We start from the raw sequence: 19,709 nt of genomic DNA on the forward strand, positions 1-19,709 counted from the left end.
AGCAGGCATATTAGAAGCCTGTGTGCAAAATGCTACATATTAACTGAACAAACTACATCGGGGTGGCCAAACCGTGGTTCGCGAGCCACATGTGGATCTTTGACGTTTAATGTGAGGCTCTCAGAAATATGTGAGCTACTTAGCAGGAGCTGAGCTCCTTTTTGCAATAATGCACAATTAATACAAAAGGTAAATAAGAAATTTTCAAGCTTTATAATTATTTATCACATATAATCTGAGAGTTCACTGGATTAAAACATAGGTTTAATGTTTAATGGTGACTAAGTATTCTTAAATTCTTAAATATATTTTAAGAATTTAAAAGCTTCTTAAATATTGTGCCTCTCAAACATTCCTCTTGTGACTCTCCAACTTCTGAAGTTTATCGTATGTGGCTCTTACATTAAGCAAGCTTGGCCACCCCTGTACTCTAGGCTACGTTCCCAGTCATACTTATTGTTTTGTTTTTTTTAATTCATACAGCCTGTGCTTAAATGAGGCTACCAGTAACCTGTCATGCATTAATCAGGTTCAAACCCAGCTTCAGCAGCATCAGGTAGTCCCAGACTGTCTATTGCGTTCTCCAGTATACCTATTAAATTTTCCTTTTTGTAACGGACACTTCACCATTTATTTTCAATTTTTTTAAAAAATGAATTGACTTGCTTTATTGAATTTTCTGAAGTCTTCCAATCTACTATCCCTTGAAGCATGCAAACCATGCTTCAATCCATGGACTTGAGTACATGCAGTGTGCTCATCCTTACACTGTATGCAACATGTCTCAGCAGTGGGCACTCACTATGTGATTTACCAGTAGAGTTTTTATTTATTTCATCTTGGCATGACAAGCCATTTTGTATATGTGAAGTATGCACTTGAGATCAATATATAAATATAAATAATAAGTTTGCCTGTTAATATGCTGGTTTCAAGCAACAATACAGAGCTGGTTCCCCCTCTATGCTACATCAGGCAATATATCTTTCGAACTGGAATCTCTTTGCTTACTTCTGCCTGTGATGCTGATACCTGGGCTCTAGCCTTCAATAAAGAGGGCTATGCATTTAACTAAATAATTATTCCAAAAACTCTGGAATTAAAATTTGTTGGCAAAACTATAGGTGAGATCTGAAAGAAAAAGAACTAAAGGAGCCAATAAAATACATATCAGAATACTATTGTTTAGTGTTGACATTTGTTATCACAAGTAGTGAATATTCTGAGCCAACACCACATGTTCGCTTTAAAAGTGTTAAAATGTGAACTTGTCTGAAACTTCCTTGAACTATCAACTTAAACTGCAACAACCAGAAGTTAAGGATTCTGGCATACGCAATGATCACTATGTACTACAGATTAGAATTAGTCATTTTCCCAGGGTTGTTGATTGAAGTTAAAATGTGAAAACATGATTTCAATGTTTAACATCTCTTTCGAAATGGAAATAATTGAGATGCAAACTAGAAACTTGTTTCTTTCGCTAAACACCATCATGGGCACACTTGCTTGCATTTGACTGTGTTTTTGTGACATTTAAGTCAGGATAGTTTTTTTGTAAACCTCCTATGGACCAGCTTTTCAGAATCAGTCCTACCATTTCAGTTATGCAGTTATTTAGTTAACATTAGTTGTCCATTGTGTTTAGTCTCATGAAAGTCCAGATCTAATAAATTAATCTCATTTTCACTAAATTTCAAAACAACTATTTGTATAAAAAAACTGCCCTTTCACCAGCAGTTCCTGTGATGCATCAAAGCTGGGTTTCTTCCCTAGTGTCTTGCCCAATGGCATTGCAGAAGCTGTTTCTCCGGCTGGATGAAGGATTGGGAACATATGACAATGGATCAGGACGGATCAAGTATCTAAAAAGCAAAAATTACAATTAACATAGTGTTTTGCTCATTAGGCTTAACAAAATCTCCCCCCACTTCATCCCCAGTAATTCATAACGATTCTCTATCCTATCTAGTAATTGCACAATGTATACATTTTCATTATTGTATTCTTAACTATTCTTGTCCCCTGGGGGCTGGGGATAAGAATAGGCCCTCAGTTTGGCTGTACTTGTCGTAAGAGGCGACTAAACAGCCACCGGGTAGATGGGACTGGTCAGCCTGGGAAGGCAGCTCATCTGAGAGAAGGAAAACTCTGATCCCAAACCTCCACTGTCTTGTGGCTACATCCAGTTGTGGAAAAGGCTTCAGGAGACAACCTCGAGGCAAAATCCGGAGCCGGAGTCCCTGAGGCAGTTCATGACTGAACACAGTCACGTTCTGGCAACTCCTGCGACGCCGCTGGAACCAACCGTATTGGCCTCTGCCTTTCCATCGGACCATTTCAACGACGTGGAGAGGGGGGATTTGCTGCATGGGTAACAGCCTATCCTCCATACCTACTTTACCCAGGCTTCGCGCACTGGAGAGGACACTCTGTTCCAGAACCACCATTCAGAGCGTGACACCATAGTCTTCCGAGACTGAAGGATGCCAACTCACATTCTTAACTAAGTGCATACAGTTTGCGACATGTCTTTTTGTTCACCATAGGTTATCACCTATCACCTCTTAATATGCCTGTGTGGGTCTATAACCCCTAAGGAAAACAAATGCCATCTGAGAACTATGGCAGACTGCATCCACAAAGGACTGAACTAAGTCTGAAAATCAATCAGCAGCAACTCATTTGTTACCCTAAGATCTAGAGAGACATTCAGATGAAATTTTGTAAGAAAGCCTGTGTCACAGCATACTTATTAAAGTATAAAGTATAATATGCTTATTAAATTATTAATAATTATTATTAAAGTGTAAAGCAGGGGTGGACAAACCCTGGACCTGCAGGCCATTTGTGGCCCTTGGGGAAACAGTCTCCAATGAGCCTCTAGCCCGTCAAAGACAGTTGGAGCCTGCGCTGGCCCGCGATTGCAGGCAGAGTTAGAGCAAGGCCTTTTATAGTCTCCATGTGTTTTCTGCTTTTCCCTGGGCATTATTTTAATCCCCCCCATTGCCCCTGAACAACTTATGTCTCCATGTGTTTCTGGTTTGGTTTGTATGTTTTCACTGTGCAAGAGGTGTGTGGCAAACAGTTGATAGTTTTCATGTGGTTCTACATGCCTGTATTATAGTTCTCATGTGTATTATAAATAAGCACAGTAGAATTCATTCATTCATATAAGTTCCATCTCTAATGTATTCATTTATGTAAATTCATTCAAATCTGAAAGGCAAATTAATTTTTTCCCCAGCTCCTGACACAGTGTCAGAAATGATGTGGCCCTCCTGCCAAAATGTTTACCTAACCCTGCTTTAGAGGGATGGAGCCTTTCACATCTACAGGCTGATCCAGGGCAGTAATGCTTAGTGCAGTTACTCCCTTCTTGCTCTGCTCTTCCCTATATGGACTCACAGCTGGATATAAAAAAGTCTTGGAAGAATCCAATGTTTGTGTTTTTGTTGTTGTTGTTGTTGTTTTTTTTGGGGGGGGGGGGGGTTATGATCACTACCAAATACAGAGCCCAGGTCAACCAGGTGGGTAAACCTGGCCTCCTGATTTAACTTCTGGCCTCCACGGCCAAGGTTCACTGGGTGGGTAGACCTGAGCTCCTGCCTGGACTTTTAGCCATTGGCTGGAGTTGGAGTCCAGGTCTAGCCAGCCAGTAGATCTGGGCTCCCACATGGATTTGGAACCCAGATCTACTGGCTGGGTAGACCTGGGCTCCCAGTCCAGTCAATCTTGCCAGTGCACCACCCAGTGGGCATCTCCTGCCGCATGATTTTGCTCCCCAGCCCAGCAGGCGCCCTTCTCTGCTGGGCTGGCAGACAGTTGGGGACAGTCATGCACTCATGGTCTGCCCCTTGGATCCACCCCTATCTTTGCCACCAGCCCAGGCAATTAGGCCAGGCAAGGGGGGGGCATCTGGGCAAAACCTCCTTCCAAGAAAAATAATGACTCTCAGGGTTCCTATCAAAATCACTCTCATGCAGAATGAGGAGAGAGGAGATGGATAAACAATGAGGAAAAGGATAAACAAAATGGGCGAGAAATGGTGAATAAAGAAAGGGATAAGCTTGGTGGAAAAAGCATAAGGGGAATTTCCAAAAGATGCAATGATAATTTATACCAGTAGATGGACTGAAGCACTGTGGGATCTTGTGCATCATGAATAAATCTGAATGGGTGCAAGTTCAACTGAACACTTTGTATGTGTGCTAGAATGACTGCAAATCAGCAAAAATCACATAAGCCCTTATGACAGCAAGCTAGACAATATGTCCTGTCAACCTCTAGCCCTTTTCCACTGTATGTGGGTCTCTCCTAGCTGGAGCTAACTGACCAGAGCTCTCTGCATGAGCTTTGAGCAGCTGGAATACAGAACAGCTCTTCCTTCTGGCTTGGGAGTTTTATCACTTGGCTGTAATGACATTATCTACCTGATGGGGAAGAGAGCCCAGCTAGGTAGCTGCTTCCCCCCTCCCAGAATGAGAACTGGCAGGAACCTGAGCCAGTCAGTGGGCTCATTCCTGACACAAACAGAAGAGAAAGGTTCTTCTGCCCCATGTGGGGCATTTGCAAAACAAAGGGACAAGGGCTGCAAGTGGCTGCCTCCAGCATCTGAAGGCCCAGAAATTTCCCACTCCCAGAAAACAGACAGAAAATACACAGAAAGAAACAGGGGCTTAGGAAAACACAGGGATTCATCACAGCCTGTTTCAAAGAGGAAAGATTTTATTAATCATCCACACATCCAGCCATGTCACATATCACACTGTAGATATGATGAGTGTGAATGATCAGGCTTATTCACTATACTCACAGAGAGACTGTTCTTTAGTAAATGTATGACTGTTCAATTCAGGAAGCTAAGCCACAGAGAAATTCCATCCAAGCTATTCGGATTCCTTTGGCAAACAGGGAATTGTCTAATTTGGGTGATACCTAAAGGCATCTCGAAATTCTGCTCAGCCATGGGATTTTTGCTCATTGAACACTCATCTCTGCCTATACTGTAGATCTTTAAACAAACCCATCCCTTTCAGCCTGAAAAACTTCTAAAAAGAACTTTCAGCTCAGCTTTAGAAACAAATGTCAGTTATATGAAAGTACAAAGTTTGGTGATTTTTATCTTTTATGGTGTCGACTTACACAACATCATTCAGCTCAAGTCGCGTGTCTGGTGATGGGTTGATCAGGATGTAAGAAAGAGTATTTTGATGATCATTCATTTCATCTACAGGAGAAAGAGAGAAAAGCAGAAGAAACAATGTTGTTGGACCACTGTCTTCAGCTGTTCCATGTGAGCAAAGTCTGGACCTAAGGAGGGTTACCTTAGACCACTCATCAGAATATAAGTGTTTTCTTTAAAAGATGAGGAGGGGAGAAAGTAGGAAGAGAGACAGGTAAGAGAAGCATAACAAGTATGACACAAAATTAATGGGTCTCATATTGTTGGTTAGGGTTAACAATAAGTCTGAAAAGGATGACAATTGTTTAAAAACTAATCAAAAGAATGGTGCTGGGGTAATTAGAGCCCCAGCACTCTTTGCACAGCTCCCTCAGGGTGTGCAGGGCAGAGGCGGGAAAATCCTGGGAACCCATCGGCTCCCGGGTGATTGCTGGGTGTGGTGTGGCTGTTGCAGGGGCTGTTGTACGGCCAGTTTGGAGAGGGCCCACAGGCTGGTTCCTCGGATGGGAAGTGCCATCATATATGGGGCAGTATTTCAGGGGCGCTGAGGACCTAGAAGACCAGCCCAAGAGATCATATGGGAGCATTGTCCTTCCATTGGGGGGGGGGGGCACTTGATCCTTTCCATAAAGGAAAAAAATATGGAAGGGTGGATATGTGGATATCTTCAGTTTGCTCCAAATGGAGCCTGATCCTATCCAAAAAGTGGGGGACATCGCCTCGCCAAGGACCAGGAGACTATCCGGAAACTGAAGATTGATAGAAATTGGTCCAGCTAGCTGTGTGGCTACTGCATTTACATGGCAGTGGTTATATGGATGCATCCAAATAAGGTGGCGGCCCTTATTAAATATTTAGATATCATTCATGGGGCACCCAGGGACTATGCAGGTCGTGGCTGGATGGCTTATGATGACCATTTTAGGCTCAGAGCTGCCAATGACCCCTCTCTGGATTGGAGAATCTCTTCAGTGGGAATTGTGGAACCAGCTTGTGGTTCCCTCCAGGGCTGTGTTGGGTGATTGAGCTGACAGTGGCCATTTAATTCGCCATAACACAGGGACTCAAAACAAGGGTGGGCTGGGTACAGCTTGTGTTCAACCCCCGTATCTGTTTCGCATTCAATTCATCTGGGAAGTGCAACAGGCAGGGGTGCAATTTCAAACACATGTGTGCACTTTGCGAAGGGAAGCATGGAATCACAGCCTGTCCTTGTATGGGGAGAGGTGGGCAGGTTGTACAAAGCCAGTTTGGAGCTGGAAAGAAAGGGGGGGGAGCACCTCCTCTACAAGGAAAGGGCTCCCATCCCAATTAGGCTGCCTATTCTTGAAGAGGTACCCTAATAAGGAGGCTGCCAGGTATTTGGCAGGTGGCTTTGAGTTTGATTTTCGCATCCCCTTGTTGCCCCCCTCCCCCCGAGCCCATCTTGGGTAAAAAACCTTCACTCTGTGGTGGGCATGGAGGAGGTTGTGCGACAGAAGCTAGCTAAGGAGATTTGGGCAGGTAGGGTTGCTGGACCCTTCCCTCATCTCCTTTGCCCAACCTATGAATTTCTCCTCTGGGTGTTGTACCTAAGAAGGCTCCTGGTGAATTTCGTTTGATTCATCATCTGTCCTTCCCTAAAGGAACCTCAGTTAACAATGGTATCCCAGCACATTTTGGTACACTTCATTAGAACAGGCTGTTGCGATTTTGGGCAGTTGTAGGAAGCGTGCCCTGATGGCTAAGGCAGACATTGAGTCGGCTTTCAGGCTTCTTCCAGTACACTTGGATGACTTTTGTTTGCTGGGATTCCAGTCTGAAGGTTCTTTCTATTTCAATAGGACCCTTCTGATGGGGTGCTCAATCTCCTGTGCTGCCTTTGAGACGTTCAGCACCTTTTTGGAATGGGCTCTCCAGGTCAGGTCCACCACTGCCCATTATTTGGATGACTTTTTTTTTTTCATGGGCAGAGCTGGAACGGGAATCTTAAGTTCCTCTTGCAAGCATTTAATTTAATTCTTGGCACATGCTAAGACCGAGGGCCTGGAGTCATGTTTTACATTCTTGGGAGTGAAGCTTGACAAGGTTGCAGCTTGTAGCAGGCTGCCCCAAGCCAAGTTAGTTGCACTGACTGACCTCTTGCGGTTGGCCATTGCAGCCCCCAGACTGACCTTGCGTGAGCTTCAGGTGATCATAGGTCACCTGAATTTTGCCTGCAGGGTGGTGGCACCGGGTCGGGCATTTTTGAGACGCCTATGTGATGCGTTGTCAGGCTTGTACCAGCCACATCTCAGCGTAAGGGACTCCAATGCTATGTGTGAGGATATGCGCATGTGGTTGGAGTTCCTTTCTAATTTTAATGGTATTTCCTTTTGGAGAGATGAGTTACTCTTGGAAGCTGACCTCCAGGTGCACTCAGATGCAGCTGCTGGGTTCGGCTTTGGGGTTTATTTTAGGGGGCATTGGTGCTTGGCACCTTGGCCTGCTTCTTGGATTGAAGCTGGTATTACAGTGGAGCTCACCTTTTTAGAACTTTTTCCACTCCTGGTGGCAGTGTACATCTGGGGTGGGGAATTTTCTAATTCCATGGTGCACTTCTGGTATGACAACCAAGCTGTTGTCTTTGTTGTTAACCAGCAGACATCAAAGTCTCAGAGAGTGATGCGATTAGTTAGGGCATTTGTATTGAGGTGTTTGAAGGTTAATGTCCTTTTTGTGGCTAAGCATATTCCAGGTCTGCAGAATGGCATTGCCGACTCTCTCTCTTGTTTTCAGTTGGAGCATTTTCGTGGGTTGACTCCTTTTGTGAGACCGGAGCCGGACCACAAGCCGGAGTGGCTATGGACACTCAGCTTGTTGGAGTCACCGAAGCAGTTTGGGCCTCCTTAGCCCCCAGGACAAAGGACAGTTATCTTGGCAAGGTGCATGAGTTCTGTCTCTTTCGACAGGCAGCAGCCCCTCCCGAGTTTTGGCGAATTCCCCCTGAGCACCTGTTGTGCTTTGTTATGCACCTCAGGGGCCTAGGGTATGCAGTGAAGTCCATCTCAACCTTCCTTGTGGCCCTGGCCTTCTATGCCAGGTCCCAGGGATTACAACAGATTTTCGAATCTGGAAAATTCTTGAGGGTTTTCGGCGGGCCGCTCCTGTCCTGCCTGATGACTGCAAGCCCATTTCTCCTATTTTGCTTTTTTGCCTTACTGGATCTTTTGGCCAGGTTTGTGGGTCATCTTACGAAACCCATCTTTTCAGAGTGGCAGCTTTAGTGTTGTTTTTCGGAGCCTTCCATCCTGGGGAGGTTACAGCAGCATCCAAGTCAGATAGCACCGGGAGGGCACTGCTGATTGGGGATCTCAGGTTAAGATCTGACGGGGCATTGATTAGGCTTTGGCGGTCCAAGACCAATTAGCGGGCCAGGGGGCAATGGGTCCATCTTGGCTGAGTGGCCAGGCTGCCCTTGTGCCCAGTCCTGGCCCTGGAGGTACACACTGGTCAGAGACCCCAAGTTTCTGGCCCTCTATTTTGCCATGAGGATGGCTTCCCATTAATGTTATTTCAGTTTAGGGCATTGTTCAAGCGCAGCCTGTTGTTTTTGTGGGTGTCCCCAGAAGCGTATGGGCTGCATTCCTTCAGGATTGGGGCAGCTTCAGTGGCGGATGCATTGGGTTTGTCGGCGGAGGAGATTCGCAGGATCAGCTGGTGGCGGTACTATATACGTGAGTCTTAGTTTGGGTGCCCACTGTGGGTGTCCCAATTTGGGGGTATTGGCTCTGGCCTTACCCCTACTGTTTGAGTACCCAGTGAAGTGTGTCCCAATTTGAGTCCAAGGCTGCAGCCTCATCCCAGGTGTTGCATGGACCTGGTTGGTCATTGTTTTGTTAACCTAATGTTGTGTACTTGTTCAGTTGGGGTTTTTGAAACCCCCTTTTTTGTTTCTCAGGTCGCTGCTGGTCATTCCCCATCAGTGTCCTGATCATTGGACGCTCCATTGTGTTTTGGGCAAGGAAGAGGGCAGCGGCCTCTGACTTCGGCACCCAGCTCGGCTTGGGCGATGTTGCAAGGGTGTGGTGGGCTGCCAAGAGGGATATGCTCTGGGGCCAGCTGCTCCTGTTACTTCGTGAATTTCTGGATACCAGGCCAGGTAATCCTCCTCAGGTAATCATAGTGGATCTGGGTGCAAACGACTTGTGCCAGAGGATATCATTGTCCTTAAGGCTGCAAGTCCGTAGGGAATTCGCCCTGATACAGTGCTAGTTGCCAGGGATAGTAATTGTCTGGTCAGACATGCTTCCTCGGAGGGTTTGGCTTGGAGCTGTCAACCCTCTTTCAGTCGACACCTCCAGGCGTAAGGTCAATGCTCGCATTAGGCAAGTTCTGACTTTTATCTCCCTTTATCTCCCACCTTGGTATCTTGTTCTCCTCACCTTGACTTTTCAGAGGTGATGGAGTGCATTTGTCCATAGCGGGTCCAAGCCTTTTTTGCTTTTGTGGGGGCGGTGGGGGTCAAGTGCTAGGCTAACCCCCCGTGTGGCAGGTGGCGTGCTGGCAGGGTAGCCAGGAATGGGGGTGGCGTGCATGCTGAGGTTACTAAAGTCAAGGGGTGAGCCAGGACCGCTCTGACAACACTTGTCCAGGTTGGTGAGGCTGGCTGGCGAGCCCCTTGGCTGATCTGAGCAAAGGTCAACTCAAGGTTTTGCTTGTGTGGGTCGGTGCTAGCCAGTTGCCTCGACCCTTTGGGGTTGGCCGTGATAAGATAACCCAGTCTCTGACTGGGTGACGCTTTGAGTCAGTATGTCACGTCCACGGGGTCTTGACTAGCAGCCAGCATGCTTGTGGGGGTTCTCTCTTAGCTAGGTTTTCCCTGCTGCAGGTTATTGTAATTTTAATTAAGTTATCAATCCAAGCCACTGTCTCGTGCACTCATTGGGGGATGCCTGTGTAGTAATAATTTCATCAAAAGCTATATTTAGCTAATTGTATCTGGTCCTTTAATAACTTAAAAAAAAATTGAAAATACTTTTTATGAAAGAGAAGATGATCCTGCACAAATCACATTAGCTTGTTTAACACAAAAGTCTATCTCTCCTTTTTTTGGGTTTAAAACACCTGCCAGGCCCTCATTTGGATGCACAATGTGATCATCAAAATAAATGGTTCCATTACATTTGGGAAGTCTGAGTTATCCTTAGAAGTAATCACTTATATTGCTGGTCTAAACAAACAAACAAGCAAACAAAAATTTGATTTAGGTTTCCTGTACTGCAGCTATTTTAAAAGACAGGGAAAGAAAGTGAGTACTTGATGATGATGATGATGATGATACTTTATTTTTCCCCCGCCTTTCTTCCCGAAGGGACTCAAGGCAGATTACAAAACAAGATTAAAACAACTTAAAAACTTAATTTAAAAACAGATAAAAAACATATCATAAAAACAGTAATGAATTTGTAATTCATTTGATGAAATTAAACAGATGGCATTTCACATTAAAGCATACTTTAATGTAATCTATTACTGCTGCTTAGCCCCTTTCCAGCTGGGTTCACACAACTGTATTATAGGTCGAGCCTCCCTATCTGCAGATTTGGGGCCCATAATTTTATCTAACAGTGGGTTCTGAACCTGCAGATTTGGCTGGACCTGGATCCTCCAAACACAACCAGAGCTGTGCTCCAGTAGTTTCTGGAGGGCCTTCTGATGGCTGAAAAAGCCACACTGTCCCTCAGAAGGCCTTCCGGACGTGACTGGAGCATAGCTCTGAGCACATTTGGAGGACAACAGCGTGCCTGACCCATGGATTGGATTAATTGCAGGTTTCAGCATCTGTGGGTGTTCCGGGAATTGATCCTCTGCAGATGCTGAGGCACGACTGTATTTTTGCTTGGAAAATACAAAGCCAAAAATCCTGAAAAGACTGATAACAGTGATGACCTGGTGGGACTAATCCCAAACATTCCATTACACACAGTGTACCTACCATCAGCTATAGTAGATGGAATATAGGGCAAAATAATTCAGTCACTGCTGGCAATGGGATAGCTTTGCATGCATGGTCCTATATCAACAGCTAGTCAGCCCAATTCAGAGAATGTCCTATAAAAAGCATAATATTCTATAATGCAAACCGATGTGCGCAAGTCACACTGACATCAGTTTTCTGTGGTTTGTACTCAATAGGTTTGAGTGAGTCCCAAATGGAGCCACATGTGATGTGGTTTTTGTATGTTTTCTGCATGTCTGTATGAACCATCATCAGGAATCTCATCCTTTTCAAAGAAAGTCTAGCCATAGTTTAAGACAAACCCAAGTTATATCTATTTTTATAGGGTAATAAGTCATACCATATCCTGCTGTTGAAAGTCCCAAATGTTTCATTCTGTTTTTCACCAGTTCAGCAAGTTCCTGCCTTTCTGATCTTCTGTAAAGACTCATTCTCTGTTGACTTATTTTCTCTGCCGTTTTTGCCGAGTGCTTTGGTACTTTCCGGCTCAGCCGCCGAGCCCACTGCATGCTTTTTCGTCGTAACAAAGGATGATCTGACTGATCGCTGGATGTTGAGTTTCGATGGTTGCTACGGTAGTTAAATTGGTCTTTATTATCCTTGGTGTCCTCCCATTCTTCCACACTGATGGAAATTTGAGACTTTAAAGAAAAGTCAATTGAAGAAATTAAACTCTTTTGGAAATGCTTTCATCATAATCTTAACCCCAAATCTCTCTCTCATGTACACCTTTCCTAGATTTCAACTAGATGGTATCTAGTTTTCCTACTTAATGCAACCAGTATTGACCACACTGGCTCCATGGTGTGAACTGTATAAAAGGAGGACTATACTGTATATTTCCCAAGGGGAAAAAATCATTGTATCCTCTATTGGAGAGATGCAGTCAGAGTTTAAGTTAATGGTACAGCATCATTTAAAGTTATATTGCTCTTAATGTATGGTGTTGCAGGAAGGTGTCAAAGAAAAAATACTGGGTAGAACACATAAGTTGTAGCTAAATCTAACGAGGGCTATATAAACAATCAAATACATGTTTATATTTATTCACATAAACCTTTATTCACTTAAACTTAAATTATTCACTTAATCCATGATACTTTCTAATTCTTACGATTTTGGTTCTTACCATTTTTGAATTGTCAACACAATCCTTAGATTTTGCATACAGATGCAATAAGTTTACAGCATCAGGGTATGAGAAAGTGATGAGGAAAAAGAAATAAGGAGGCGCAACTCATGTACAAATGATATCCTTGTCATTGAGAGGGGAATCTAAACCTTCACTGTTTAGGACAGGGGTCGGCAACCTTAAACACTCAAAGAGCCATTTGGACCCGTTTTCCGGAAAAAAGAAAACCTCAGGAGCCACAAAACCCTTTTGACATCTAAAATGAAGATAATACTGCATATATAGTTTGCGCTCCCCTCTTATAGGTCCCAGTTATATAATACACTCCCCTCTTGTAGATCACAGTTATATAATAACCCCTCTTATAGGTTCCACTAAAAATCAGGTCCAGACCCACAGTTGGAGAACAACTGTTTTAGATTGTGCACAGGTGAACTGCTTGTGAAGGATACTGTCATTCTTTACAGTCATTTACTTCTGTACTTTTGTAAATGCCTTTACACACAATACTACCTCTGAACAAGACCACTTAGTACTACTTAACACTGTTCACAAAAGTGCTCCTGAACAAACAAGCTAAGAGTTCAAAACTGCATAAAATAAAAGGCATACTGATTACTTCCCAACAATGAAATATGCTTTGGTGCTACATATACAGTATGTTACACATACAGTATACAAACATATACAGAATACCATCTGGTGCAGGGGTCTCCAAACACCTTTCAAGTTTCCAAGTGAAGGAAATGGAGCAGTGAGAGTGTGAGTGAGTGACGGGGGAATGCTGAGTAGGGAGCTTGAAGGCTGTAATCCTGTGCACACTTTTCTGGGAGTAAGCACAATGGGACTTACTTCTGAGGAGACATGCACAGGATTGTGCTCTAAGCTTGGGAGGAGGACAGAGCAGCTGCATTCAGGAAATGGGGCAGAGAGGGCGATGGGGGAATGCTGAGTGGGGAGCTTGAAGGCTGTAATCCTGTGCACACTTTCCTGGGAGCAAGCACAATGGGACTTACTTCTGAGGAGACACACACAGGATTGTGCTCAGAGCTTGGGAGGAGGACTGAGCAGCTGCACTCAATTGCTTGCTTTTGCGCTGCGGCTCGGGCAGGAGGGAACGTGCGGCGGGGGCTCGCCCTCAGCAGCGGTGCGGGCTCTTTGGGCAGGAGCTGCTCTTCCAGCCCGTTTGCGCCATCTCCTATGGGGCGCAGCCGCAGGACACGTGGGAGCTGTGCTCGTGTGCTCGGGCTGGTGAGCAGCGGCTGCGTCGTGGGAGGGGCGAGCCCCTCCCCCCAGACGGGTTGGCCCCGCATGGAGCCGCAGCAAAAGGCTTAAAGAGCCGCTTGCGGCTCCAGAATGGCAGGTTGCCGACCCCAAGTTTAGGATGATCCAATGCTTGCATTTAGAAGCAGGTTTTCCTGCCTCTCAGTTACATCCTACACTGCAGTTTAAAACTCAGTGAGAGGCAATGACCGCCAAGGTAGGCTCAGTCTTCTTCTGATTCAACCTGCTTTTTGACATGCTAAGAATGTGACAGAATGTTTGAAACTGACAGCCAGAAAATGTATATGATTGATAATTCTATGAAAGCAGTACAACGTTTGACTTTGTATATTCACAGAGACTTATCTCCTAATGATTGTACACAAGTTCTAGATGTCACTGTTAATATGACTGGAAATATTAACTCACTAGTCTTATTTTCCTATTAATAGCTCAGGGATTTCACTCTTTACCAACACTGAGCAAATGGAAACATATGACAAATACTTACTTGTGAAGCCGTTTCTCGAGACTGACACAAAGTGGGAGGGAGGGGTTGGGAGGGAAAGAAAGCAAAAAAGAGTTCAAACAACAGTGCCCAAACAAGGAGTACACAGAGACAACTTGTAGTGTCCACAATATTGAGGATGAACAAATAAATACACAGTTAGATGCTTATTTTAGTGTGACGTACGCATCTTTGGAATTTTAATTTACAGCTATAGAAAAGAAGGTGTACTCATGTGTGTCTTTTACCAGGTTGTAAAAGTGGCCCTTTATCAGCCTATAAATCTGCACAAGCTACAGATTTGTTGCTATATATAAAAATCTCATTCACCCCATGCCACTCAAATCCATATGCAGCATTCATTTTTGTTTTAGATAAATGGATATTTAGATAATAAATTTGCAAATGGATATTAGAGCTATAGAAAAAAATGTTTTTTTTTTAATCTTCATTGTTCATCTTCATTATTAAAAAAAATTCTTGTTTATTTTCCAATTTGTTAAAATACCATTATTTATTCTTATAATTAATTTTCATTTAATATTAAATGGGAGGTAATGGTAAGTGGTGGTTAGAAGTCTGATGTGCCACATTTCATGCGCTGTGAGGAAGCCCAATCAGGAGGAGAACAGCAGCACGTGGGGAGAAGGTATTTAATGCTTTCTATCTACATCATGGTCTAGAAGCATCCACTGGTATCCATGGAATTCCATTCTGGGACTAACAATAGGTTTGGAGGCATAATTTTCATCAAGATTGCAGTATGAAAGGAATGGGTTAAATATTCCATTCCTCAAGTACCTCCAACCTGGTCCCAATGGTCACTGTGTGTGTTTCCATAACTTTCTCACTGCCCCACCACCTTCCCCCAGAGTGGCTATTTAAATGAAAGAAAATGAAAAACAGAAACAAACTATATATGTTTAACATAATGTGCAGTTTTGCCCTCAGATAAACAGGCCCAATGTAGTAGAATTCTGAGTTATGGGGATTCGTTGTTGTTTTTAAAAAATTTAGCTTTGTTTTGACGAATTACACATGTCCTGCATTCTGACAATTGGCAAATAGTCTTGTTCAAGGCATAGTGGTACAAAAGAAAGGGTTTTTAACTTGTCATGGATACAGTGAACAAGCAAAACCAAAGACTTAACAAATGTATGGAATAGCTTTGAGTGAGTAAAATACAGTGACAAAAACAAAGCAATAAACAGCTTATTTTTTCATTTTTCACTGGGAATGCTGTTTCCTTCATGGTTACTAGAAATTCAGCCTCTAGAATGTTGGCACTTACGCCACTTGACACATGGTTTTTTTCCAAGGATCTTGACTACTGAGAAAGACCTTAGAAAACATTTATGAGGATTATGATACCTCCAGAGCACGTCAAGGGTAGGTTTGATTGCGGTGGGAAAACTGCTTCTCAATTTTTAAAAATCACCTTTTTCTTTAAGGTCTAACGGCCCAATCTAATCTTTTTCCCTTCCTGCCAATAGAGCCACACCAAAAATGTTTGTGTTGCATCCTGTGGAGAGGGACAGTAACATAGGTTTCCTCTGGGTAAGGGGAAATTACTCCCTTACGCAGTGGAAGCTTTTGAGGCCTGGATGGGTCTACTGGGACCTGTGCCAGCTAAGGGTCCAATCCTATCCAATTTTCTAGTGCCGGTGCAGCCATGCCAGAGGGCGTGCACTGCATCCTGTGGTGGGGAGGCAGTCACGGAGGCCTCTTCAAGGTATGGGAACATTTGTTCTCTTACCTCGGGGCTGCACTGCAGTGGCACCGGTGCTGAAAAGCTGGATAGGATTGGGCCCTCAATCTGGTGGTGCAAGTCCATGTGGACCAGAGGCATAGCTAGGTCATTTGACACCCGGGGCCCATAAATTTTGTCAGCCCATATGACATAATTAATTATTAATTATATTATTTATTTATTATTAATTAATTCACATTTTTATACCACCCTTCCTCTAAGTAGCTCAGGGTGGTGTACATGGCTCCTCTCCTTATTTTGTCCTCACAAAAACTCTGGGAGGTAGGTGAGACTGAGAAATAGTAATAGTCATGACATGAAATTAATAATAATAATGGCCAGAAAATAAATGCAGTGAATATTTTCCCACAAGCAATAGATGAAATTTTGCCTCAAATGGTATATAACATGATGGTATTATTCCTAAAAGCCACAATTTCCAGAATTTTGGTCACCAGGGTGTCACCCCCCCCCCCAGGATGTCTCATTGGCCTGTTTTGAATTAAGGCAGTGATTCTTAAACTTTTAACACTGGGACCCACTTTTTAGAATGACAATCTGTCTAGGACCCACCAGAAGTGATGTCATGGCTGGAAGTGACATCATCAAGCAAAATCAAATAATTATAAATAATTAAAGAAAAACAGATAATTAAATAAGGGAAGCTAACCCTGTTCCACCAAGTGAATTTTCTCTGTAACCTGCCTGCAATAACACCCCTCCCCCCCCGAAAAAAAAAAAATCAGTGAGATTTTCAGCCCTCCTCAGTGCCCACCTTACCAGCTCAAGCCTCTGTTTTATTCTTGGGGGGGGGGGTGCCACTTTCTGGAGCAGTTGTTGAGCTCCAATTTCATCAGATTGGGACCATGCATCCAGCCTTGCATTCCCCTTTGCCTGACTTGACCAGGAGCCAAGGCACATTTACTTATTCATGAGTAAACATGACCATGTGGCTTACTTTAGCTTTCCATAGGACTCAATACATTCGCCTGCTTGGAGGGAGGGACTTCTTGGGTGTTTTTTTGGGGAAGCTCTCATTGGATAGGAATCATTCTGGTGTCATTGGATTCCTCTCAGCCTGCCCTTTCCAAAGGACTAAGGCACACTCGCCTACTCACGAGTAAACACGCGATATGGCTCTGTTTCACTTTTTATAGGGCTCCATGTATTTTTTTGTTTCCGGTTTCTTGGCTATAACTTTTGATGGAAAGGAGATAATTTCCTCTGGTTTTTTGCATTGCATTCGGCTGGAAATTCCGCATCCACCAGTATATAGCATAATAGGGTTACTCATAACCTCTGCAATGTTAGCGATGTTGGGTAATTTGTGGTGTCACCCCCCCAAGGCTGGTACCTGGGGTGGACAGCCCCCCCCACCCTTGGTAGCTATGCCACTGATGTGGACCCAAGTTGGGGGATCAGGTCCAAGGAGATCTGTATTTGTATTTGGCAGGTACCACTGCCACCAAACTCACCCCCTCCCCGGAACTGATCCACATTCTTCCCTGCCCCCGTCATCCTATTCTGCCCTCTCTGCCTCTCCCACCAGTTTACCTGGACCAGTGGGCCTTCTCTGTTTGGCCACCATGTGCACAGTTGCTCCAGCCTCTCTGCTGGAGAGGTTTTTAAGAATGCAGTATTCCTGCTGGCAGAATGCTTGCTCTATCACTGGATTTACTCAATAGGATTGGGCTATTAGTTGACCAAGGTTTCACCCAATGATTAATAAAAACAATGCAAATTAATATACAGGAATCCCTCGGTATCTACGGATCTGGTATCAGCAGATCCAGTAATCCGCTGTTCCCTGCAGTCCCCCTGTGCTCCCTGCACCCATTACCTTCATTTATCTTTATCACATTATTGCTTTGTGCAAATGTATTTTGCTTTAACCAAATGATATAAGTAGAAAGCTTATAGCAAGACAGGCAGGCAGCCTGCAGGCTTGAAGGAAGACTAAAAGCAAACCTTAACTTCCTGCTTCCTGCTAACAATCACTCTTAGTCTCCACGTTAGCCTGCAGGCTGCTTGCCTTGCTATAAGTTTTCCACTTATACTGTTTGGTTAAAGCAAGATACATTCATAGAAAGCAATAATGTAATGAAGGTAATGGGAGCAGGGAGCTGCGGAGATAGGGTTCCCCTTATCCACAGTTTCTGGTATCTGTGGGGAGTGAGGAACATATCTCCCGCTGATACCAGGGGACATCTGTACCTACAATGTAATCCTAGGTGCATATACTCTGAAGTCCCTTTGCGTTCAGTGGAACTTACTTCCGGAAAACTGTACAGGAATGCAGCCTTGGTGGGACATAGTACTGCCGATTTAGCCAATCATATGTCATGCATTTTCTGTCCTGTAATCTATATGCAGGCTTTTAGAAATCTAGTTACCTTGAATGCTGAATGTAGATACTAATCAAAAGCTATCTGATAGTTTATGAATTGAATTGTACCTGTATTTGGGCATAGCAATGCATACATCGACTTGTGTTTCCCAACAACTTGTTCTCACACTGAAAATATATTAACAGAATTCCCCAACTCACCATAACTCCTCACTGTTCTCAGAAAAAATTGACCCTGGAATAGGAGCTCTGAACTTTGCACTACTCATTCACATTTATGGCAGTTATGTTTTGCTGGCCGTGTAGTAATAAAACAGTAATTTCCAAGTCCCAAACACATAAAATATTGCATTTGCACTGAAGTGCTTCCATTCACGCAAAATGCAAAGTTATTACATTTTGATTATTTTGAAACTTATTTGTGTGTTTTTCAAAATAATCACGTGTACATAAATTTCACATTGCATTTTGTGCGAATGGAAGCACTTCTGTGCATGCACAACACAGCTTACATGCAGTAGAATTAAATGCAGATAGAATGATAGAATCAAGGACATTGAGAGAGAGAGAGAGAGAGAGAGAGAGAGAGAGAGAGAGAGAGAGAGAGAGAGAGAGAGAGAGAGAGAGCATGTGTACAAGAGAAAAAGAGAGAGAATTGTATTCAAGTTGAGCCTCATTATTCGCATGGGTTCTGTTCCAAGCACTCCAAAAAATGGCAAAAAATGCATTATAGCAAAACAATTTAAAAAACAAAGTTTCTTTGCTCAGGTGATTTAAAAACAGCCTTGCTGACCTTTGTGATGTAAGATAAGAGTCATTAAGAAGACAATCCATCAATCAGTCATCCTCCAAGCGCTTCACTCAGTTCCTCCCTTCACCAATGCAAAGTGATCACCTTTCTTTCACGTGCTCAGGGGGAAGGGAGGGGTCGCCTGGAGAGAGAAGGATTGGTGGATTGTCAGCCAGCTGCCCCCCCCTCTCTCTCTCTCATTAAGGTGGCTATTGTTAAATGACTGTTCAGTTTTTAAAACTGATTTAAAGGGGTGCATTTTTCCCCTTCTCCAGGGATCAGCACATTCTTTCTCATTTGCAGGGGCCATTTGAGTTGAGTCAAATCCGTGTATAAAAAATCGGTGTATAAATAGGCTGGACCTGTATATATTTGATCACATGGAGGGATGTTTACATGGTAAAAATAAATTGGTATAAAATGGGATGGTCCAAACACAAACTGCCCAGATAGGCCCAGTGTGTGGTACTAGCTACCATAAGAACATAAGAACAGCCCCACTGGATCAGGGCATAGGCCCATCTAGTCCAGCTTCCTGTATCTCACAGTGGCCCACCAAATGCCCCAGGGAGCACACCAGATAACAAGAGACCTCATCCTGGTGCCCTCCTTTGCATCTGGCATTCTGACATAACCCATTTCTAAAATCAGGAGGTTGCGCATACACATCATGGCTTGTACCCCATAATGGATTTTTCCTCCAGAAACTTGTCCAATCCCCTTTTAAAGGCGTCTAGGCTAGACGCCAGCACCA

At 43.8% G+C, this 19,709-nt stretch overlaps 1 protein-coding gene across 4 annotated transcripts in view; it reads right to left on the reverse strand.

Moving 5' to 3' along the window:
- Window positions 1-1,753: 1,753 nt before the first annotated feature.
- The window catches only part of KCNT2 (potassium sodium-activated channel subfamily T member 2), a 255,724-nt gene continuing 237,768 nt past the window's right edge, over window positions 1,754-19,709 (reverse strand). For 2 of the 4 annotated variants that reach the window (XM_066624750.1, XM_066624747.1), the window contains 4 exons: window positions 14,072-14,092; window positions 11,506-11,806; window positions 5,146-5,230; window positions 1,754-1,865 (listed from right to left, as the gene is read on the reverse strand). In XM_066624750.1, coding sequence (XP_066480847.1) covers window positions 1,754-1,865; window positions 5,146-5,230; window positions 11,506-11,806; window positions 14,072-14,092 — 519 coding nt within the window. The remainder of the gene's footprint in view (window positions 1,866-5,145; window positions 5,231-11,505; window positions 11,807-14,071; window positions 14,093-19,709) is intronic. The other 2 variants (XM_066624749.1, XM_066624748.1) reach the window with 1 other exon arrangement.

This window comes from Tiliqua scincoides, chromosome 4, assembly GCF_035046505.1.
Source record: "Tiliqua scincoides isolate rTilSci1 chromosome 4, rTilSci1.hap2, whole genome shotgun sequence".
NCBI classification, from domain to species: domain Eukaryota; kingdom Metazoa; phylum Chordata; class Lepidosauria; order Squamata; family Scincidae; genus Tiliqua; species Tiliqua scincoides.